This window comes from Amia ocellicauda, chromosome 17, assembly GCF_036373705.1.
Source record: "Amia ocellicauda isolate fAmiCal2 chromosome 17, fAmiCal2.hap1, whole genome shotgun sequence".
Lineage (NCBI taxonomy): Eukaryota > Metazoa > Chordata > Actinopteri > Amiiformes > Amiidae > Amia > Amia ocellicauda.
In genome coordinates, this window is record NC_089866.1 from 9869345 (window position 1) to 9893708 (window position 24364).

Here is a 24364-nt window from a genome sequence, read left to right on the forward strand (position 1 = left end):
ATATTAGATGGTCATTTAAGGTAGTTTTCTTTTCTTTTTTACTTCTTAAAAAAATGAATATTGCTGATATAGATCTATCTATTAAGTATATAATTTGTCTTAAAATGTTGTTCATTGTAATAACTTACATTCAAAGACTAATCACATGAAAGTAACTACTTCAATAAAATATAATGTAATTGCTACTATTATTATTATTATTATTATTATTATTATAACAATAGATTGGATTCATTCATTTTTCAACGGAATGGCGTTTTTGATCTCTGTTATAAGATGTTACAGTTTATAAATAGCCAAAGTTGCTGTATGAAATGTAGTTACTTATTCTCCAAGGTATTGTCAAAAGAAAAGCTGGAGTCCCCAGGTCGCTTAGTGCTCAGCGATACAACCCGACCACCTTAAGTGCGCCGCCCTGCACATTGAGAGCTGACCTTTGCCTGTGTTTTATGGCCCCGTTTCTGGGAGGTGACGTGTGCAAGCTGGTCCTTATCTTCAGTGGACCGGGCCTGCTGAGGTTTTTTCCCTGCCATTGTGGACGAGAGGCCATGCACAGCATCTTCTGTTAGGGGGACTGGTCTGAACCCCGGGCTAGCCTACACACGCAGGCGAGGGACTTGTAAAGATTTAACGGTCCAGTTTCCAGCGGCATTTTCCGGCAATCGCTATCATGTCCACTAGGTATCATAAAGCGGCCATCGACGGCTACCTGGATCTTTTAAAAGAATCCACCAGGAAAGACCTGAACAGCCCGGACGAGGATGGCATGACTCCTACACTGTGGGCGGCTTTTCACGGACACGTCGAAGCCCTGCAGCTCATCTGCAGCAGAGGGTGAGTGCCATGCAGTGCCATGCAGTGCCATGCAGTGCCAGCTTGATGCCATTCTTTATTTAATGTAGCCGAAACCCATAGGGGAGTCCATATAATAAATAGCATTATTGAGAGCTAACGATAAAATGTCTACAAAAGGAGAATTTCCAGCCTCCTGTCAATAAAAAGTTAGAATGTTATTGTGGGAAACTTAAAGTAGATTGGTTCATTCTTTAACTGTATAAGAATGAATCAGAAATTAATTAAATAATTAAATAATACAACATATACAATGTTATTAACAAAAAATCCCCGTGTTGTAAGAAATAATTTAAAATATTATTCTGTAGAATATAGCGTTATAAATTCCCTCAAAACCCTACACACGGAAAAGAGACACTTTCCACAGAACGAAATTCCTATTCTTGTATTAGCTTTGACATTCTTCTCTGTTGTTGTATTACATATTTGAATATAACTAGAGAATATCTCCTTTACCTTTATTGAATGTGTCGTTATTTTAGAAAAAATACATGATTTAATTGCTAAACATATGTTTTGTATGTCACTGTACAATCTACTTGTTAATTAAATTACAAGTTGGCCATCTCTCCATCTTAAAATATACAGTGAACGTATGCAGTACTGACTGGCTCCACAGTTGAAATTTGGAGGAAGGTCCATTACTGGCCTTCCAGAACATTTCCATTGCTAGGTCAGAGTCCTCCTTTATGATTAGATCAATATTTAGGCTATCACATTTTAACGCAATAGACGAGTACAAAACGTCTTCTTATATTGATATTGAAATACTATGTGAATTTGTATAAAACTTAAACAAACAAACAATAAAACCAATAGTGATGTAAATATTGAGCCAATAACACTCTATACACTATATTCTGGATATTTATATAAACAAAAAATCATAAGAATTGAAGGCAGAATCAATTCACTATTCCAGTTTCTCAAACAAACAAACAAACAAACAAAAAAACGTGAAGTGATTCCCAGTCCTCTGTAACAGGGTGTGGTGTAACAATTTACAGCAATCCTAACTCCACACCATAAAGAGCTTAATTAGGGAGACCTTTACACCAGTGCAGGGAAGGGCTTTGCATACATTCACACACACACACACAAACACACAGCAATTTCTTACAGGATTAGACTCTAGTCTGTAGTCCCATAATCCAGTTCTGAGCCTTGTGAGTCACAGTAAACTTGGAACATAAGTTGTTGACCACAGCCCTCCCCCAACAAACATTTTTCAGTTTCCTACAGCTGATACCTACTTTCTATGAACAACTTCACCCATTACACACCTAATCATTGTTTAAGAACAAGCTTCTTATTATACACTGCCACTTCTTTGTAATCTACACTTCAAAGCCTGTTAAAAATGAGCCAAGTTACAGGAGGGCATAGTAAAATGTTACAGTATGGTACAATAGAATGTATAAGTCACACAGGAATCTCCATGCTTTGATCTACAGCGCATTTACCAGATTTGCAATATTATGAAAAGAACTAGAGGCCCCTCATACCCAGACTAAATCAAAACTTGGACCTGCCCCGCAAAATCTAAACTTAGAAACATGCACTCAATTGTGGTTTGATTTATTGTCAAAAGCTGTTTTCTACTACTTCAAAACAAAAACTCAGTAAGGTTCAAGTTTGTAAATGGTAATTGGTGATTAGGTTAAGGATGCGATTTTCTCTAGGCCTTATTAAAATAAGAAAGGGCGTAAGTTTCTTATCTCCCTTGTTTTCAGATTTCAGCTGCAGGGACAATTCATCACAATGAACACACAGTTCCTTATTGTGTATTGGGTATAACTTTGTTTAAAAGCACTTAATGACAATAATATGATCATTTGTTTAATGTGGAGCAGATTATCTTTGTCATTACTTTTCAGCCATTTTGGCTACTAAACTGCATCTGTCTAAAATAACGCACACATTTTCACTTGACAGTTGTGAAATTGTTAGAAAATGAATGTACATATTGTAATGCGAATGTATCTCCCCAGCTTGTTGAGAACACAATGCAGTGATATTTCAGCAACTGAATTCCCATGAGTGATGCCAATTGTTTAATCAGGCAGACATATTATGTAGATACAGAACAACAGGCTCATTGATCTCAGAGCGGTGTTATTTATTTATTTTTGCCTCGATTATGTCTTGCTGGAACAAGAGCCACAATTCATTTAAAGTGCAGCAGTAATATTTTAGAAAAAACATAAAAAATATTTTTGTGGAGAAAGATTTTAGGGAAAGCAATTGTTTGACATTTGGGGAACAGAAAAGCTCTTACTGTAAAGAAACTCTTTTATAAGTTCCTTATGACTGTCAGAACTTATTGTGATATTTTTAAGAACAGAGATGACTGTTTAAGATGAGTGCTTGTACATTTAGATTATCAACAGGATAGTGCCATGTCACACAGCTCGTGGTGCAGCAGAGAGAGTGAAGGTCAATACCACTGAACCCAATTTCAGAGCCCAGACCTGAGTGCCAGCTCAGAGATCAATTGAGTGCTCAATGTGGAAGACTTGCTATTAAATACAATAAAAGCATATGTTTTCTGGGATTTGTTCCTAGTCCCAAAACCTGAACCAGACTCACCTGACACAAAGCAATTCAGAATTGTACATCATGTGCCACCACAGATAAAACTCATAACTGTGAAACACTGCATTTGAATAAGTGCAGACACTCAAAACATACAGTTGTTGCTAAGTAACTATCACAGACAATATATTTTACAATCTTTTTGAAGATATACAGGAGGACTTTATTCTTAATAACTCACTAATTACTTATGCAGTAACCAGTTGAATGTCTAAAATTTCATCTTTTATGTTCTGCCCTTGGCTTACTCACACATAGTTCCATGCCGAGAATCTTTTGAAATTAAAATCTTGGGAGTTCAATAGAATACCCAACTTCCAGGAAAGTTATGTCATTTTAATTTATTTGCTTTAGCAAGGCTCCTGCGTAGGTTATATGTTCTGTTTGTCTTCTTAGTGATACCCTGTTCCAATTCAAATTATATTTGGTATTTCCAAGTAAAAATCAATAAATAAATTAATATATAGTTTTTGTTTTGTTTTTTTAAAGCACACCACTGTACTGTGCTCATGCAAGTGAAATACAGCCCTCTTCTGAAATGGTCAGAACATGTGACGTGTATACACCAGTAAATGTTACTAATCAGCCATAACACCTTAAAACCAAACAATTTAAATGAGGAGTCCTGCTCTCTCCATAACTACCCATTTCCCTAGTTTAGCAAATGATGCATTGATAGTAGCAGTAACAAAGAAATATAGAATACAATGAACAAAAAGATAATGTTTCCCCCATGTGGTTGTCTGCAGTGGAGATCCTGACAGGAGTGACATCTGGGGGAACACGCCCCTGCACCACGCAGCCTCCAATGGCCACCTACACATCCTCAGCTTCCTGGTCAACTTCGGGGCCAATCTGTTCTCCATGGACAACGATTTCCACACCGCCATGGATGTGGCTGCCTCTAAGGACCGCATGGACTGTGTGCGCTTCCTGGATGAAGCAGCCTCAAAACAGACAATACAGAACGCAAAGAAGGTAGCCAGGCTGAAGGAGCAGGCCTACAGGGAGGCGGAAAAGAGGGGGAAGGCATGCGAGAGAATCAAGCAGCGCCATCAGAGAAAGATGAGCAAGATGTACGACCACAGGGGCTCCGTGTCCGAGTCCGGCGGGTCCTCCTTCTCTGGGATGGGCACCATCAACAGCGTCAACGAGCAGTTCTCCAAACTCATCGCCTCCGACACCTCGGGCTCCCTGACCGCCCGCTTCAAGGGCACTCTGCAGAAGAAGTTTGGCAAGAAGGACAAGAACACCATTGAAAGGCAGGGTGACAGCAACGTCATCTTCGTCAAGCAGGAGAACGGCACTGCGGAGAGGCCCAACTTCATCGAAGTCTTCAACGAGCAGGAAGAGAACGAGGATGAGGAGAATGAAGAGGAAGGGGGAAGGAGAGGGACAGGGCAGGAGGGGGAAGAGGAGTCCAAGGAAGGAGGCTCTAGAGCCATCAAGGAGTCAATTTTCAATAGGCCTGGCCTGGGGAACATGGTCTTCAGGAAGAACTTCTCCATTAAAATGGGGATGGAGCTGGAGGACTACCCCTACAGCGGCGAAACGGAGGACTTGGGATTCCGGATACGCAGTGAGCTGATCCAGTCGGAGCATCAAGGGGAGGGCGATGAGGGCTATGACGTCTCGGGAGACGGGGAGCTGCCCTGGAACGAAGAGGAGATCGGGCTGGATGAGGAGGATGAGGAGACATCTCCCCTGGCCGCCTTCCTGGCCTCTATCAGCCTGGTGGAGTTCACACCCGTGTTCAGCCGCGAGCAGCTGGACTTGGAGGCGCTCATGCTCTGCTCTGACGAAGACCTGAAGGGCATCCGCATCCAGCTGGGACCCCGCAAGAAGATCCTGGAGGCGGCCGGACGCAGGAAGCTGGCTCTGCAGCAGTCCCGTCAGATCTCAGACAGCCCACTTTAAGGGAGCGAGGGAGAGGTGGAAGGAGGGTGGGGTGGGTGGGTGGGGATGTCAGTCTGCAAAAATAATGTGCCTTCCAGTCAGGAGCAAGGCTTTCCATATCACCTGTGCTGCTCAATGCAAAATTCATTATGATCACAGCTTGGCCTACAACCAACCAAACCTTATAAATAAGACTTTGGCGGGTACTGGGCAGAGAGAGCTTCTGTATATCTCAGTGTTCAGCTTTGTCCTCATCCAGCTGGGAACAGGGTCTTTGTGAGCTGACCTCCAGCTGTTTCTGTACATAACGATACGATACTGGGGAACATCACAAACTTGGCCCTTACCCTGACCTTCAACACTAAGGGTCTAATCTACCATCTCCTTCAAAAAGGAAGCAGAAGCTGAAACAAAATGACAGACAACTGTAATGACTGCTGCACTTATAAGCAATGCCAGGATCTGGTTGTCAGGTTTATGTTTATGTTACCTGTTTAAACAGCAGAATGATCATAGGAGATTAAGGTAACTATCTTTATATGTAGATCTTTTCTTTTTCTTTAGCTTCTCTTAATCTTGTTCTCTTAGAAAGGTGTCATAAACACTATCATTTGTGTATGTATAGGGTCCTTTACATAAACCAAAAAACAAAACAAAAATGTCTGAAGCTTTTTTTCCTCTTCCTCAGTCTATTTCTAAATGTGTGGGTCTTGCCTCAGTGTTGTACAAATCACCTGGAGTATTGTGTTGTTGTTTTTTAATGTGTCTAAATGTGTTTAAAAATAAAGGTTAATTTATATCAACCAATGTTTTCAAATGAATGCATTCTCTGATACATAGATTTGTACCAGGAATCTATAGAATTAAATAAATAAGTCACACCCAGACTTGACAAACTTGCAATTACTTTATTAAAAAAATATGTAGTGTCATTATATATCAAGATTACAGATAACGGTATTAGTTTAGATTTTTCAACAGCTTTACATCTGTCTGGTGGGTAATTTGATCATTAGACTGTTGGGCTGTAGCAATCAACAATGGCTGCCTTTTCATTGGGCTGTCATTTTAATTGTGTTTTAAGTGACCAGTTCAAATGGGTAAGGCTGAAATACAACAGTAGTGTAACATAGACAAGTGGTTAATATTTTTGTCCAGATGGGCTTGCCTACTTCTCCAAGACTCTAATACCACTGTTGTAATTTGCCTTTGTTACATATAACATGTAAGTGTAAACACAGCCAGTTCAGTCAACTCTGTAGCTGGAGTGGGTTATTAATGGTTTTCATCGTTTGGGTTTTCATTATAGCAGCTCTGCGCATGTGTCTGTAGAGTTCACTGCTAAGACACTTACACAAGACCAACCTAATTATCTTGGTTTAAAGTCTGCATGTTGGAACATTGCAGGAATGTCTCCAATTGTTCCAGAGATTGTAAATGTCTGCAATGTTACACTGTTAAGCATAATTACAGTAATTTCACAATATTGGGTTTATCTGGGTTTAATTATTAATCAACCGATAACATGACGAATCCACATGCTCATGGATAATTGTAGTTTCACTTGTATATTTCACTAAGTATTTCTTAGTGCTGTTCAGTTGTTTGTAATATAATAACTTAATGAAATCCCTTAATGACTTTGCTGTTCAAAACTTAAATTGCAATCCTTACCTTTTTAATGAGACGATTGTAGAAATGGATAGATATAGGTAGATTACAAAAATGAATAGATAAAGTAAAAAACAAAGCAGTGACAATTATATATACATATATATAATTATGATTGACAATTTGTATATGATGTATATATAATATACATTGTCAGTCATGTACACAGTTGATATTAATAAACTATGAAAATATCTAAATGTTCGAATGTAATTTTACACTTTTTAATGTTTATAGACTACACACACAAAAACCCGAATAGACTTGCCTAGCAGGGATTTGTGATAAATCATGTGTGATATTAGTGGCTGCATAGGGACTATTATCTCTCTAGAGCATCTGTGCCATTTGAATCTGTTCCTGTGTCAAAGGTCAGAGGGGCTCTTGTGTAGTCTGGCATCTCCCTGTGGTCCACAATGCTGTCAGTGCTGGGCGGCCCACAGGTCAAACACCAGCTTTGCAGACACTGCGTCCTGGATACCCATCCCTGCAAGACAAAAACACAAAAAACACACACAGCCTATACTTATCACCTCAGGGCCAGACAACACCAGAAATCCATTTTACTAAATATTGGTTTTGTAGAACAGATGGATCCTATTTTGAATGGGTTTTGTTTTTCTACTGCAGTGGAGAAATGCATAGGGAGGAAGTAAGAGATTGTGCATTCTAGAAGAAGCAGTCAAGTAGGTTCTAAAAGAAAAGAAAAGGGAGAGAAGTCAAAATAAATAAATGAGAAAAACAGAAAGTAAGAAGACATTAAAGAAAAATTAGAAAAGTGGGAATGAAACAGACAGAAATAAAGAAATAGACCCAGCACAGTTTGCCTCAGTGTCCAGCAGGTCTCCAGCATGGAACAACAGATCTGAGGTGAGTGCGTCCAGGTTGTGTTGCTTCTGTTGTGCCCCAGTGCTTTCCTCACGGCCAGCCGGCTCTTACCCAGAGATTTGAAGACAGTGGTCTTCTCATGCAAGGCAGGCTTGGCCCCGTTCAGCACCTCCCCCAGCTCTCCGAACACCTCCGCCTGAACAGACACACACAAAACAGGCCAGAAACAGAGGCTTGGCTCCCTTTCACAGCCACTTTCACAATGCCCTCTCCAGTCATTAGGCCTGGGGAAGATGACGAGCAAAACAAGAAATAGATGAAAAAGAAAAAGCGCAACAGAGAAAGCAGGGGTGATGGCAGCAGGACATGGTGGGAGCAGCAGCCAAACTAGTCTTCAGTTGGCCTCTCCTCTGAACTGACAGATCCCAACACAGTTCCCAGTGTTTAGCACTTGCCTGTTTTTCAGTGGGACAGATAAACTGTCCTATGTGCACAGCATGTAAAAGATGCTATGCCAAAAGCCTTGCTAGATGAAAACACAGTATTTGGTAGCGAGGCCATGTGGATCATCCAGGGCCTGTTGTAGACACTCAACCGATACAGATAGCACAAAATGTGAAAGTGATGCGTTTTTGCTGTGAGGGTCAGAGGTCACAAACCGGCGAGTTACCGTACCCCTGACAGGATGATGTCACCAGACTCCTGGTTGGCCCCCTCACGGCTGTCCACATAGAGCACTGCGCTGCGCATCAGGGCATCGTCCAACTCCCGCCAGTCCGGACGGCACGCCCCCACCGCTGCGCAAGGACACAGGACCACACACACCAATCAATCCATCGCTCGAGCAGCTCATCGGTCTGGCACATGCCTTGTCACCAGGTTTCGGGCTTCGATTTCAATTAACAGAAACTGAACAGCAACTTTGCAAACATGGTGGGAAAAAGGGCACCAATAGATATAAGGTGTTCAAATACTTTAAAAATATACCTTTACAACAGAAGGGCATCACATTTTGGGTCAGGTTAGGTCTAATGTTTCCAGTTTAATAACGCTTATTGTATGTCAGTAAATCAATCAGTCTTTGTTTGATAGAATACCCTTCAACTAAGAATTGCTGCCGAGCGCTTGACAAGATCCAAGCATACCGTACAACAATGTATTCATGTTCTAGTACAAAAGCCTGTATTTCCCTTCATCTTCTCGATAAATACATGATACTGATTCACAGTACTTGATAATCCTTCTGATGCTAGAAATATCAACAGCTGTAAACTATGTAAAAATCACACTGACCACTGACAGACTGCCCCCCCCGGTCAACCACCCCCCCAGCCTGCCCACCATATTGACCACTCACCATTCACGTGAGCTCCCAGCTTCACCCACTCTCCCTGGAGTACCGGCTCAGTGGCCATGGTGGCGGTGATGATGACATCAGCCCCCTGCACGGCCTCTCTGACCGTGGAGCACACAGTGACAGGGCCCTGCACCGCGCTGGCGAAGCTCTGCGCCCTCTCGCTCCGTCTACTCCACACCCGCACCTAGGGCACACCACAGGCCTCACCTGGAGCTATTGCTCATTAACAGCACTAAGGGAGTCAGACTGGGGGCCAGGACAGCAAATATGAACACAGTTAAACTAGAGTTCACATACACATGCGTTACAGTACTGCCAAGAAGATATAAAAAAACATGTCATTTTAATGAATGCACCATATAATTCTGCAGAGATGTCTTTCATTTTCTGCAGAAGTTACTCCCTATCTCCAGTCACTGATCAGTGCCCTCAGACCTCAGGAGCCAATTTAGTGCTCAACACGACACCAGCAGCCAATGCACACGCAATGACAGACTCTGAGACCCCTCCATTACCTCTTTGAAGGCGAACATCTGGGTGAAGACCTCGTAGTGACTGGCGGCTTGGTTTCCCGATCCCAGGATGCACAGCACATCTGCCTGGGCTGGCTTCAGCAGCTGGGGAGAGACCGAGATACCGAGAGACCAAAGAGGCCAGAAAGGGGATCAGTCACCTGAACACGCATCACAGACAATCTGACAGCTGGATGTGTTGCAAAATATGCACCTTAGTGTGTCAAAAAATAATAATACCAATTACAGAGCTTCTGTATGAGAGGGTGCAAATCACAAGCTGCTGCCCTTGTGTCAGCCGAGTTTCTCTCTCTGGATCTCAGCTTTAGAATCCTACTGTTGCTTTCTAAAGCCGTCCTGCCTTAAAGGCAGGCTTGGAGTGATGGTCTACCAAAAGCCACCAGTAAGATGGCATTAAGCGCCCTTTTCAAGGCTGCTTTGTCACAGGAGCTGCCGTGCTGCTCAAAGCCAGGCTCCTTGGCTGTCATCCAGCCACCGTGTCTATATTACTGCCTTCTGCCCCATGACCAGAGGCAGCACGCTAGGGAAAACATTTAAAGTGAAAGGCCCTTACCCTGGTAGAAATGGCAGAAATGGCTGCTGTCCTTTTATCAGTGATGGCCTTCCCATCCATCACCTACACATACAAAAGCACAGGTACATGTAATAAGGAATCTCTCGGGGAACGCTTTCCTCTAAAGACCACCTCTATGCTGCACAGGGAATGAACTCCAGAATATATATATATATATATATATATATATATATATATATATATACACACACATAAACAAGTATTATTTAGCAAGCTTCTAACATCATTGCTTCTTTTTGCAGCTGTTCAGTTGGGGTTGAATATGCTCCATCGGCACAGTCACCGTATTCTAGAATCCCCATTGTTCCGCTCCTTATTTTCCCAGGGCTGCGGCCATAGTGGAAATGCCATGCGGAGTTACGCACTGCCTTCAGGGTGCCCCTCTCTGCATCAAACAGCAGCACAGTGGCCTGATGGGCCGGCAACGGTGAGCTGGCATCTCGGAGGTAGAACGACACCATCTTTGTGGCTAAAATGTCTTCATGGGCAATGTAGGCAGGCATCAGCCCCAGGTACCTATAGAGGGAACAAGGGGTGTGAAGGCATTACATTGAATTTAATATATATTATAAACTATAGGCCCTGATTTTCCAAAGTTGGTAAATGCTTCACTCACCATTAACACAAGCATTTTTAATTAGGTGGTTACATGTTGTGCTTCTTCACACCCAATTCATTTATGGGTTTTATTTAATATGTAATAACTGCGCTATTAGTGAATGTTTTACCATCTCAGAACACATTCAATAATGACTAACCTAGTTAAAAAAAAACTGAACTAACCATTAAATCTGACCACTAACCTTGTACCTTTTATTGTTGCAATTTCACATTTTGAAATTATTCGTGAAAAAGCAGTATAATTTAAAGTGATCCCCTGACGTCTTAGTTAGGAGAAAATGAAGCCACCCACACCGTGCCTCTCACCCTTTGTATTTGTGCAGCGGCAGCACTGTCCTCACCGGCTGCACCACCTCGCCGCTGCGGCGGGAGAAGCTGGCCATGGCCGCCTCCAGCCGCGGCACCAAGTCCTGGACCTGCAGGAGCCTCTCCACCGCGGCCCCGCCGATCAGAGCCGGCAGCTCGGCCATTTCACACCGGGCTGCTGGGAATGTGTGCTGGAAAGAAATGCTTTGGTCAGACTTTTAAAGTATGATTATTAGTCTACTACACGCATACAATAACAACAAGTAAGTGCAATATCTCCTCGGAGCTGATGTTTCAACTACATTGTAAACAAATCGAGTCTAGAATACTGGGTCGCGTTCGTGCAGCGCAGATGTCGGCAGTTCTGCGAGTGTCTGCGCCGCTCCACCAATGGGATCGACGGGACTCTGCAGATCTGCGCACAAATGCGGACATCTGCGCAACAAGAACGCGGCCAAAAAAATCGCAAGGCACACTCTATGCAAAACATTTGAAATATTTAAAAAGACATCAATACATGCATCTGCTAACGTTTTTCATAACTTTTAATATACTATCCAGAGATATAAGCCAGACTCACCGCACAGGCTGTGGATGTTGGAAGGACGCGGATTTATTTGTTTTGTTCACATAATATGTTAACTTTTCACTTTTACTGAGCTGGACTTTGTATCCTTAAACAACAGGTCTTTGGCGGGAATGTAGGAAATACATTCTCAATATCGACAAACATACTAAATAGTTAGGCTATTTATTGTTCGTATTATTAATAATAATAACAATTAGTTTATTATAATTAGTATTGTTATTATTATTAAGAATGTACAACCATAACAATATGGTTAAAGCGTTTGCTTACATTAAATTGAACACGTTACATATTAGTATTATATCAATTCTAAACCACGTTGTTGTAGCGCAGATCTGCAGAATTCCAGCGATCCCATTGGTGGAGCAGCGCAGACCATCGCAGAGCTGCGGACATCTGCGCCACTATAGCGGCCAGTCAGCTTCGCCATGCCCCTCCCTGGCGCAAGTTCAAAGCGTTTTCTATTCCCACTCAACAGATGGCGCTCCATCCTGTCGTCTCACCCGTGGATCCATTTTTTTAAGTGTATGCATGGTGCTAAGGAGATGGCGTCACAGCAATCGGTAAACATTTGTGGAGTCTGATGTGCGTCTTTACGGGCGACTAGACGGCCGAAGAACAGCCATGGACGACAGGTAACGTTATACAAATGCACCCCTCCTCTAGCACGCACAACACGAGAGCGAGTAAGCAAAAGCGCTGCTCATATTGCAGAAATACTGTAACGCAAATGCATGCAATGTAATAACATATAGTGTGACATGCACATATTGTAACGGTTTCTTCAAATAACTGCCCCCGGAGGTTGCTGCTGGGCGTTTCTATTTTGGGTGGGCACTATATTGCCGTAAGGGTCTGCACCAGAACCAAGTCACGCAGAAATGCCTGAGTGGATCACGGTGATACTGCCTGTATTATGAATGGTGTGTCTCCTAATGCGGCACACTTATTTACACCCTACCAGCGGCAGAATTAATGTCGATTCGTTTTTAATTGATCGCTCAAGTCGAAAGTTTAGTTTTTGTTTTGCTGGCTGTAAAGGCAATTGCGCCTCTGTCTAAACATCTGGCCACGACTGGCGCTGTGCAGAGCCGTAAACACGGGCGAGGAAGGACTGAGAGAAATGAATTCGCACCGGCTGAAACAGTTTAATACTGATAGGAATCCGGGGTGGAAGCCTGGCAGCAAGTATTAAAATATATCACCATGAAGTACAGCTGGTAGGTTTTCCATTGCTTAAGTAAACTGTATTAATTTGTATAGCCTTTGGTAAGGGTGTGACAGCTGTGTGCACTTCAGCTAGTTACATAGCAGCTTTTGAAGTAGATCATGAGTCTTTGCATTGTATCTGTTATCTATGTAGCTCAATTACTGCCTTATTGAATGCCGTCTGGTCTGCTTTAATTTGAAATGCAGTTATTCTAAATCGCAAACTGTGGTTAATTTGATCATTTCTGCGCTGTGGTTGGACTAATGTGCATGAGGCATATACATTATATTATTATGGCTGGCATAATATTGAATGTTAGAGTATTTCATTTTAAGACCAAGATAATTAGACCTAGAAATCTGGGAATGAATCCTTAGATGGGTCCTCAAGAGGTGATTTAGGCATGTCCTCAGCATCTTTAGAGCATTTGATTCTCTCTGTATATTAATCAAAGAGACGCCCACTGTGACAGATGGAAGGTGTGTGTCAGAAATTTGCTTTTGAAGTGGTCAGCGAATCCCTGTTGTAATGTAGAGTAACGCTGCTGTGCTCTCCTCTCCCCCTCTGTGCCCCAGGAGGCCGCTACTTTAGATGGGAGTGCTATGGGAAGATGGATGTCATGGCAGCCGCCAACGCCGCCCCTGTGTCCATGTCTGTGTCTGTCCCCTCCCCCCCCGACGCCCCTCTGACAGTGCCCACCTCCCCCTCCTCCGAGGACCCCGGCTTCCCACTAGCGCCCCTGGACAGTGAGGATTACGTGTTCGTGGAGGCCCGGCACTCCAACAAGGTGCTGGAGGGCCTGAACAGCCTGCGACTCAACAACGCCTTCTGTGATGTCATCTTGTGCTGTGGGGGCCAGGAGTTCCCCTGCCACCGCATCGTGCTGGCCTCCTTCAGCTCCTATTTCCAGGTGACCGGGGATGGGGCGGATGAGAGGAGACGATTCTTCTGGTTCTGTTAGCCGTTGCTTCAAACCCTCTTGTGATGTTGTTCTTGATAGGCTCCAGCTTTACGTGAGGGGAGGAGCTTAGCAGAAGATCATCAATCAAAGGCATTAGTTGAGGAGGGGGCTGGTGTTACCAAAAGGAGATGTCTCCATGTTCAATTGTCAGTCCAATATATTGCCACTGTTGAAGCGATTTCATTTCTCACTCTCTAGCAAAATATTGACAACTTTATGTTTATAGATGGCACAGTGCACTACAGGCCCATTGAAACCCTATGTTGTCCCCCTGTACCCCGCAGGCCATGTTCTCCACAGACCTGATGGAGTCCCGGCAGGAGCGGGTGGCCATCAACGGGGTGGAGCCACAGATGATCGGCGTGCTGGTGAACTACGCCTACACGGCCGAGGTGGTCATCACCAAGGCCAACGTGCAGGCCCTTCTGGCCGCTGCCAACCTGCTGGACATCATGGCCGTGCGTGAGGCCTGCTGCAAGTTCATGGAGCGCCAGATGGATGAGATGAACTGCGTGGGCATCCACTGCTTCGCCGAGGCGCACTCGTGCCGCGAACTGGAGTGCCGCAGCATGGACTACATCCTGCAGCACTTCAGCACTGTTTGTCGCCAGGTGAGCACACCCCAGGGCCGACCTGCCTCTTTTGAAAGCCGTAGTCTCCAGCCCTGGTCCCGGAGAGAAGGCCAGTCCTTTTTAGATTTTTGATTTTTTCAGTCATGGTTGCTGTTTAATCAATATTAAAAAAATAAGTTGAAACAGTGAGGTGTAAGAAGCCGTCTGGTACTGTGGTGTCCTGGCAGGAGGAGTTCCTGTCCCTGTGTGCTGACAAGCTGACGGAGATCATCGCCAGCGACCACCTCAACGTACCCAAGGAAGAGACCGTGTTCGAGGCTGCCATGCTGTGGCTGGAGAAGAGTGCCCCCCGCAAGCAGAGCTTCGAAAAGGTGAGTGGGTCACCCCTACTACCCAACCCCTTTATGAAGTCTCTGTGTTTTTGAATAGAGAGTGAACAGTACTACAGAGCATGCCTAAAAGATGTTTGCCATCTGGCCCAAACAACAGAAACATGGGGTGTGCAGTGCTGTGATAACCAGGAAGGGAGAGGATTTGTCTGTGGGGGCAGCAATGTTCGCTGTAGGGTGGTGCAGTATGGATAGACGGGCGGGTTAGCGATTAAACCACTGCACACTGCAGCCAGGACCTAGAGCAGGGCAGACACCTTTCTCTGGTTTACTTACAATTGGATTGGGAAGCTATGAGATTTAATTATAGGGAGGTTTAACACTGATCCCTTGGAGGAGATGGCCTTCGTAATGAATGACACTTAAATGCTGCGCTGGGATTAGACAGCGGATGCAATCTGCTGGCCTGGTGGGCAGTTCAAACCAACATAACTGATGATTTGCTTGATTTTTACTTTTCAAATTGTTTAGTTTACAAAAACTTAAAAACTTATTTAACTTAAAATGTACAGCTCTGACTGGGCCAATTATCGGTTCAATAATGCCTTCAGTTAAGTACATGATTGGACCAGAAACCAGTTGGACCATGTGGAGGAGGCCATTCCATCTGTCTGGCTCATGTGCTTTGGCTCCCTGTCTCTTTTGGGGGCCGGTCCCGCCCTGGCCCAGCCTCGCCCTGTGTGAGCTGACCTCTGGCCTGCTCTTGTGCCGCTGCAGGTGCTGGAGCACATCCGGCTGCCCCTCATCAGCCCCTACTACATCCACGATGTCATCGAGTCCCTGGAGGTGGTGCGGGAGTCCCTGCAATGCCAGCGGCTCATCTCCGAGGCCAAGGACTACCTGCTGCTGCAGGACCGGCGCGGGGAACTCTTTGGACCGCGCACCCGGCCCCGCCGCTCCACTGGTGCCACTCTTACACACTTCTATCGGCACTAGTAGCAGTGCTGTTATTGTTATAACTATTGGTAGAAGTTGTGCTATTTTGTATTAGTAGTAGTTGTGCTGTTAATTAAATTATTATTTTTATTTATATTACAAGTATTGCAATTATTGTTATCAATAGACATTGTAGAAGAGCTATTGTTGTTATTATTATTAGTAGTAGTGGTAGTAGTGATATTAATATTGTATTGCACAATTGAAATGGATTTGTGCTGCACACTGTGACACTGTGGCTCTGGGCTGTCCCCCCCAAGGCACAGCGGAGGTGATCGTGACGGTCGGGGGGGAGGATGACAAAGTGGTCCTGCGCAGCGTGGAGAGCTTTGACCCCGTGACCTGCCAGTGGAAGTCACTGGCCTGCCTGCCCTTCGCTGTCAGCAAACACGGCCTGGTGGTGTCAGGTACGCTGCTGAGGGGTGAGAACAGCAGACCTGCTTGGGGGAATGAGGGTCTAGAAGAAACTTGGCTCAGTGAGAAAAAACAGAAGCTAGTTGCCACTGTGTGCTGAGTTGTGTGTAATGAACTGATAATAGATCTTAGCAGATAGTAAACCACAGTCTGATAGTGTAGTTCAGGTAGAGCAAATGCACTGCTAACAATGCTGCTAATACAAACTGTTTCAGTATGAATATATAGTACTGTAGGAAATGAAACCAGGAAGTCACACTACTGGGTCTCTTTGGGGTAACATTGCTCTCTAACTTGGCTCCTAAATCCCTGAGGCCTGAATATCGCTGCTTTACAATAACAGTGAATTTCACATTCATTCTAGATGGTCAGTTTTGGGGTATGAAAAGTTACAAGAGGGAGTGTCTTTTGTCTCTCTCTGTCTTTCTATTACTCCCCCTGGTTCCTGTCTGACTCACAGCCCTCCTGTCTCGTTTCCTTTCCTCCCCAGGCAACACACTGTACTTGGCCGGGGGGGAGTTCCCCGATGGCTCGGCGAGTCGAGAGATGTGGCGCTATGACCCCTGCTTCGACTCCTGGTTGGAGATGGCCCCCATGAATGTTGCACGCTCCGAGCTGGGTGAATACACAATAACCACAGACTGCTTCAATTTGGGAGCTTAAATGGCCCTAAGGGACCCCTGTGTCTGCTGGAGGGCCGTGACTCAGAGTCCTCTAGTACTGGGGTTGGGAACAACTGCCTTAAATGCATACATAGATGCACACAAACTGTACAGTTTCATAGTATTTCAGACTAAGATAATTATGAATGATGTCTGTTGTATGCACTGGATCCTAACATACAGATGGTGAATTGACATATCTACAGTACAGACCATGATATGTAGGTACAACAGCCAGCATGGCATTCTGGTTGGTTAAGCTGTTGAGGAATGGATGAGTGAACGATGGAGATGTTGTCAACCGCTCCACTTCTCTCTCTCTCTCTCTCTCCCCCATGCCCCCAAGGCCTGGCCATGCTGGACGGCTTCGTGTTTGCAGTGGGTGGCTGGGAGGGCCACTCCCGACTGGACTCGGTGGAATGCTACAACCCTCACACCAACACCTGGCACTTTGTGGAATCTATGAAGATGGCGGTGACCAGCCCTGCGGTGGTGGCTCTGGATGGGCTGCTGTACGTCACGGGTAAGAGGACATCCATCCCCGACCTCCCACTCTGTCTGCAATGGCCAGGACAGAGATGGCTCCCCAACATTGTGACAACTCTCTGTGTGAAGAAGTGTCTCCTGTTTTCTGTCTTGAATGCCTTGAAGCCCAATTTCCATTTGTGTCCCCGGGTGCGTGTGTCCCTGCTGATCTGGAAAAGCTCCCCTGGTTTGATGCGGTCGATGCTTTTCATGATTTTGAAGACTTGAATCAAGTCGCCACGTAGTCTCCTCTGTTCCAGGGTGAAAAGGTTCATACTCCCTCTCCGAGTATGAGTATTATCGTAAGGTTCCCAGTTCCAGCCTCAATACCCTTGACATCCTTGCTCATAGACCTTCACATTAGAAGTAAAAACCGAGTCCCTATTGTGAGGGGCAGCAGCTGATGATTATTACACCCCCTTGCATTGTCTTGGGGATCAAACCTACTGAACATCTGATTTGTCTTATATGAGGGTATTTGGTAAGGAAAGGAGTAGGCATCCCCCAGTAATGGCAGTGGTGTGGGTGTGTGTGCTCTCCTCCTCCGGCCGTGTAGGGGGAGCTGTTCTGGAGGATGGCGATGGCATGGACCTGGCTCAGGTGTACAACCCCAAAGCCTGCTTGTGGACGGAGGTGGCACCCATGCAGATCGCCCGCTCTGGCTCGGCAGCCTGCATCCTGAGGGGCAAGATCTACGTCATCGGTAATAGGAAAAGCAGCCGTGTTTGACATTGATGGTACTCCAGCAGACTAACGAACTAGGTCTGACCTTGAAGGGCTTTGTCGCCCCCTCCCCCACATTAGTACTACCCAAATGTTATTTTAGGTTGGGTAGTCCAAGACTAGTGCTAATCAAGGTCTGTAAAACCAGCTGTAAAACTCCCAGTGAGAAACCTGAGCTTATCTTGAGTCATGCTGGTATTTGTTTTTCTGTAATTAAAGGTTTATTCCTATTTATATAAAAAATAAATATAAAAAATGGGCCTTTTCTTAAATTCCATCATGGCTCACTCATTGGGAAACACTGGCCTGTGACTTCATAAAAGTGTGTAGTAGTGAATTCCACTCTCTCCTCAGTGTTTCACATTACTCTCCTCAGGTGGCTGGCATGCCTCCACGGAGAACACGGACAAGGTTGAGTGCTACGAACCCAAGACCAACCAATGGACCATGTGTGCACCAATGAAGGAGCGGCGATACCGGCCTGGTGTGGCCGTGGTGGATGGAAAGATCTATGTGCTGGGAGGAGAGGAGGGCTGGGACAGGTGAGAGAGACTATATATTTTTGGGGTTTTGGAAGTTGAAAAATTAAAAATAATAATGCTCATAAATAAAATGCATATATTTTAGATTAAACTGTAGTTTAGACTAGAGCATGATGGGAACTGCAAGCTGTATTAACATGAAATGTCGTACACCACATGCTATTGCCAATTGCCAGCTGCGTATAAAGTCCGAGACGTGAAAACTCATTACAGAAGGGAGAATAATTGATTGTTCTTGCATCAGTATCAAAGCCCTGCACACTTCCTCTCATGTAATCCCTTCTCCCGCTCTGCCTGTTTTTTGCTCCGCAGGTACCACGACACCATCGAGCGGTACTGCGAGGAGACGGACAGCTGGGAGATCGTGGGTGAGATGCCAACTAGTCGTAGCTGGCTGAGCTGCGTGTCTCTGCAGGTGAGGAAAGATGCCCGCAGCGCCAGCCGCCCAGAAACCGCCTCCGAAAGGGAGTTTCCCGTGGACTGAGAGCAGTGCCATTCAGATTGGGGCGTCTGGGAAGCCCCAAGCCAGCCTGTGTCCCAGCACCCACCGGACAGGGCGTCCCAGTGAGACAGAATGCCCTGCTGCTGCTTCTATACCTGACGGCAGCTCTGCTCTTACTGCAGACCTGGTTTATCTGCGGACCCCAGTAACCCAGGCAGCTCACAATGAGAGACTCATGTTTGTAGTTTGGAAGAAGTCAGTTCTGGCATTTTGTTTGTTTTCGATTTCCACCTCACCCAACCCCTTCTGGAATTCCGAAATAGCCACAGGCACTGCCAAATAAGGCCTAAGAAAATGGTGCTGATGCTCTGTGCCGATAAAGGTCAAAGGAAAACTGCCAGTGTAGGTTAAGTGCTGAGTGGACACCACAGAACTGCACTGGGATGCCATTTCCTACGGGGCTCCAGCATGGCTGCTTGTGCCCTGCCCTGTTCCGAAATATCTGGGCTTCAAAGCAGACTGCAAATACAGGAAGCAGAGACAAGATCACCAGATTCATGTGCCACCAGTAGGTTTCGAGCCACTAAGAACATGTTTTCTGTTTTTAATTATGGATGTCCAATCTCAGTATCTTAGCTGTGGCTATCTGAAGTTTTATTGATCCATTTCATATTTATTTTGTGTGGAAAGCTTCAAATGTGTGAACACTAAACCAAACTGGCAAATTTTCCTTTTGATTGTTTGTTTGCTTGTTTCATTCTTTCTTACATTCGTGTTAAGAGATTAATTAGCCCTCATGACCCTTTAATTAAGGAGCAAATGGACAAGCCTGGTAGGTTCCATCGCCTCAAGTGTAAACGTTACTGAGATGCTTTCATTATTGTAACTTACTTTTGAAATCCTCCTTATGTGAATGTGCCATTTTATGTGTAGAACACATAATTTTAAAAATAATGCCCACCACAATTTACTAGGAGAAGCTCCCTGGTCATTGCTTTAGTCCTGTCCTTGGTTCAGGAGGCATGATTTCCATTATAGTCTCTCTGCCACCATGACATGGATTCCATCCTGGTCACAATATAAACACGTTGAGCAGGTTAATTCAGGACTAACTGTCCCACACCAACACCTTCTCTATTTCATATCTCAAAACCCTGAACAGGACCGTCCACTTCAGACTTTTACGGTTACCTCATTTTCACATTTCTGTAAGTCTTGTATATACAGTACATGATATGTTTTTCGATCGCAACGACCATCCCAGACCACTTTAAGCATCTTGTGAGAATGGACTTTGTTAAATAAAGCCTGCAAGTTTACATACTAAATTAGCTTGTGCTTAGAAAGTCATAGCTGTGAGACTTGGGTTCAGGGCAGGCTTAAATGTTTATTTGAAGCTACCAGAATTACAAGCAGCTTCAGATTTCCAGGCATGCTTCATCTGACCCGGACACCTTTTTGTCTCTCCTGTGTTGATTTTTGAGTGCTTTGTACACTTTTGAAGAAGAGGAAGTAGATTTGTAACATCCGAGATTGTGTGTTAATTGGTTCTGCTGTTTTAGTAGCAAAGGTGTTTGTGATTTATGGAGCGCCAGGAATTAGTTGGTCTGGATTTGATATCTGGGAGTGGAATTCAGTGGTTCTGATAGATGATTATTTCAACAATTGATTTCGAGGTAGGATTCTTGGATGTTCCGTTTTTAATTATCCCTCTGAATCCAGAACAGCACAGAAACTGTTCCCCAGATGTTTTTTGAGCCTCACTAATTTCCAGAAACATACCTCAATGCTCATTACACCATAGTAAAGCAGCAATGGTCACATTTATATTCCTGCCAAGCACAAGTCACTGTGAAACATGAAAACAAACACTAATCACTGCATCATGTTTGGTTACTGACCTATCCTGAGCCAGGTATATTGTGCAACACCGCCTCATTGTCTGTCAATGGCTGAAGGGACAGTAAAGGAAGAGCTTTTTTCTGCAAGAATGTCATGCATGAAGTATACTTAGTATACTTATGGAGTCATGAATACTGCCAGAATGCAGTGTTATGCAATGTGGACAATGTTATTTTCTCTTCTAGCTTGGCAGAATGCTTTTATTGTTTTGGTGTTTATATTTATTTTTGGTGAAATTGAGGTTAGCTGGTGCATACAAAAATAAAAGCTTTTGGGAACATATGCTAAACAACCTGTACAGAATATTACATGGCCATTTGATGCTTGTGAAAGCAAAAATAGCTAATTTGCTTTTCACAGCAACTTCAGCCAAAAGTTTGCTTCTAATATTGGGCTGTGTGCTCTCTGATACTTACAGAAATGGCAGGATGACCCTCTTCTCAACAATGTTGAAGTGACAGCCCTGTGGAACTCAGGAGGGTTATTATTGTCATCAATTATGTTCAGTAGCAGTTGCATTGTGCCATATTTGTAAAGTAACTAGAACAGACTGCTTCAATGGTAAAAGGGAAGTCATACTTGTTTGAAGTATCAGCTGTATCTTTAAAATACAAAAATCTAGAATCTCCCTTTATCAATAACATTACAACTATGAATTTGGGCCAAATGCTATACTTCTTCTCAACTAAGTCTTAATTTCCACAATCTAGAGAAGACACGGTCCATTTCCCCTCAGTGTGTTGTGTTGCATTATTTAAAGACTCCCCCTGCTTATGTGTTCTGTGAAGTATTTGTTGACTTACTGATCTTTCTGCTGTGCGTTGAGTGGGTCTGGGGGGTGACTACATTATGGTAGTGGAGCCCTCTTGTACGGAGACATTGTATTGTAGAACCAGTGGTGTATGTGGAGAGTTCTCACTGTGTATGATGTGGTGTTCAAATTTAATATTGTACAACCCTAACCACAATAAAAACAAATTGCACTACAATGGTTTGTTCGAAATTGCTTCCTTCAGCACACAGAGACGGAACACTAAGGATTGCTTCCGTCCCTCACACAAAGAACAGGCTTGTTTAGTAAAGGAGAAGCCATTTCTGACCACTGACCTGTATTTATAATAAAATAGAACAGGGACCATGCAGCTTTTTCATAGCTAGGCATGAATGCATATTTCAAAGCAGAGCAATGTGGCAATTCCACTTTATCCTACTAATCACAACTCTTACAAACCAATACTACTACTAAGCATACGTTAAAGCTTTGTCTGGCATTAATGGCAAAGAACAATTCTTTTTGGGGGTTTTAATATTAAAACAAAATCAAATAACAGTACATACTATAAACACACTGGAATAGATACACGTGCGTCTATGATTTAGGAGGATCAGCAAGCGAGAATTCTCATTTTCATTTAAGAACAAAGTCTTTTTCTCCCCATTAAAAAAATATAACAAATTCTCTCAGATCTCCCTCCTGTGGTTTCCTCAGACTAGCAGCCTCTCAATAGCCATCTGCACAGACTGGATCTGCGGCTTGAGCTGGGAGCCCTCCTTGATGGTGACAGAGGTGGCGATGACGGGCCGGGAGACCCCACAGGCCCTGCCCAGTGCTTGCTTGGAGCGCACAAACACATAGGGCACGTTCTTGTCCTCACACAGCAGCGGCAGGTGGAGGATGATCTCCAGGGGCTCAGCGTCTGCAGCCATCACAATGAACTCGGCGATCCCACGGTTCAGGGTTTTAGTGGCTGAAAGAAGCCAGGGAGAAACCGTCAGAGCTCAGCAACTGATATAGATACACACACCAAATAGATTGGTATCCACAAAGACCAGGGTCTGTTTTGTCAATTTACTGAAAATAACTTTTATTATATATAAACTATCAATTATTCATGGAGTTGCAGATGTGCAAGTGTAGCACACGAGGACAGAACCCCACTTTGATTCAATATGCCATCTCAGGCACACCTGCAAGAAACCGATCTTTACCGATCTCTACCTGCTACACCAATGGACTGTTCCCACTGCACAGGGGGTTTGAACATCCAACCACATGTAAAGGGCATGACTGTGATATTGTACCACTCTACCGTAAATACACTCTTCCCTTCAGTACTGTGGTTCTTGAAAACCAAGGTCGCACGTCCATACAATGAGACTCTGGTATGACCCAAGAGATAATGCTAAAAATCTTTCCAAGAGATCCAGTAAGATAACCAGGTTGCCATGTCTATTGTGGGAACTAGCCAGATGATACGTCAGTCTGGTTCTGCTAAGTCGCATTAGTTTTTGGTACATAGGCATTACCTTCATTAGCTCCCTTTCGGAGTTGTTTGTAGTTGGACGCCTGCTGGACCAGATCCAGGATGGTTTTGGTCAGCGTGGCGTCGGCCAGGGGGTAGGCCTTGGGGTTCACTTCAGGGTCAGTCTGCGGAGAGGAAAACACTGCGGTCACCACGTGTTGACACATCGTTTCATTAACCCTGCCTTTATCGACCCCCAAATATTCAAGTCCAAGTCGCTCATACACCACATACAAAAGTAAGCTAAAATGTTAGTCAATAAATAATACCCCCCCTTAAAGAAAAAGAAAAACTCATTTAAACCGTTGTAAACCAGGTTTGGGATCCAATAAATCGATTTTAAAAGATTGGTAAATTGTAGTTTTTATTTTTTAAATCGTTCATCATTACGCTACAGTAACTGATTAAGACATCTCATAACCACGATTTACCCCATTCAATGCGTCCCAGTATAGTCGGACGTGATCAACATAAGAAAAACACGTGGTCACAATTGAAAGTGTTGTTCATCCAAAATTAACATTTTTGCCGCGGTTATTATTTTCAAAATGTACACGTTTGGGGAACAAGCACTTCACTCAAAGGCACATTATTGCAGATCGGCTGTGGCATCGGCGCCAGTGAACTTGCAATGTGCGACAGCCGTGGGGGAGGGGTGGCGGCTGCACTGCCGCACTCACAACAGGTTATTAAAACTGCACTCGCTCACCATAGTTGCGTCTGGTTGTCAGATAATCACAAGAACGGTGGATCTGTGTGTCCTCTCGGCGTGTGCTTCACGGAGGATTTACACGGGTAGTCTCTGAAACTGCTACTCCACTGCCGCGCCTGCTCAGGACTCAATGACCGTCTGCAGCGATTGCCCACAATGCCTATGAAAGCACGTGTGCGCGCACATAAGAACCCACCGGAAGCGGAAGTGGCGGAGTTGAACAGATTACACCGAGGGCAACCTGCA

At 44.3% G+C, this 24364-nt stretch overlaps 4 protein-coding genes across 7 annotated transcripts; 2 read left to right on the top strand and 2 right to left on the bottom strand.

Moving 5' to 3' along the window:
• Positions 1-495: 495 nt before the first annotated feature.
• Positions 496-6149, top strand: anks4b (ankyrin repeat and sterile alpha motif domain containing 4B). Its single transcript, XM_066690019.1, has 2 exons — positions 496-834; positions 4200-6149. Exons 1-2 carry the CDS (start codon positions 671-673, stop codon positions 5365-5367), a joined length of 1332 nt encoding a protein of 443 aa, XP_066546116.1. The 5' UTR covers positions 496-670; the 3' UTR covers positions 5368-6149.
• A 90-nt stretch (positions 6150-6239) lies between these two features.
• Positions 6240-12091, bottom strand: crym (crystallin, mu). Of its 2 annotated transcripts, XM_066690020.1 has the most exons (9): positions 11817-12091; positions 11237-11427; positions 10675-10825; positions 10289-10351; positions 9718-9819; positions 9203-9386; positions 8521-8642; positions 7957-8041; positions 6240-7504 (listed from the first exon to the last, which is right to left on the bottom strand). In XM_066690020.1, the coding sequence occupies exons 2-9, from the start codon at positions 11398-11400 to the stop codon at positions 7440-7442; spliced, it is 936 nt and encodes a 311-aa protein (XP_066546117.1). In that variant the 5' UTR covers positions 11401-11427; positions 11817-12091; the 3' UTR covers positions 6240-7439. The 2 variants fall into 2 exon arrangements, 1 of the variants encoding a protein (XP_066546117.1); XR_010804906.1 differs by lacking the exon at positions 11817-12091 and having other exon boundaries at positions 7442-7504; positions 7957-8129; positions 11237-11609.
• A 194-nt stretch (positions 12092-12285) lies between these two features.
• LOC136713091 (kelch-like protein diablo) lies at positions 12286-19938 on the top strand. Of its 3 annotated transcripts, none has more exons than XM_066690016.1 (11): positions 12286-12460; positions 13611-13945; positions 14281-14607; positions 14796-14939; positions 15675-15861; positions 16154-16315; positions 16798-16926; positions 17316-17492; positions 18051-18197; positions 18594-18759; positions 19072-19938. In XM_066690016.1, exons 2-11 carry the CDS (start codon positions 13646-13648, stop codon positions 19241-19243), a joined length of 1911 nt encoding a protein of 636 aa, XP_066546113.1. In that variant the 5' UTR covers positions 12286-12460; positions 13611-13645; the 3' UTR covers positions 19244-19938. The 3 variants fall into 3 exon arrangements, with proteins under 3 accessions (XP_066546113.1, XP_066546115.1, XP_066546114.1); XM_066690018.1 differs by having other exon boundaries at positions 16154-16300; XM_066690017.1 differs by lacking the exon at positions 12286-12460 and adding an exon at positions 12771-13045.
• A 2453-nt stretch (positions 19939-22391) lies between these two features.
• Positions 22392-24288, bottom strand: LOC136713094 (NHP2-like protein 1). The gene is made up of 3 exons (XM_066690021.1): positions 24116-24288; positions 23411-23531; positions 22392-22851 (listed from the first exon to the last, which is right to left on the bottom strand). The coding sequence occupies exons 1-3, from the start codon at positions 24116-24118 to the stop codon at positions 22589-22591; spliced, it is 387 nt and encodes a 128-aa protein (XP_066546118.1). The 5' UTR covers positions 24119-24288; the 3' UTR covers positions 22392-22588.
• Between the last annotated feature and the right edge of the window lie 76 nt (positions 24289-24364).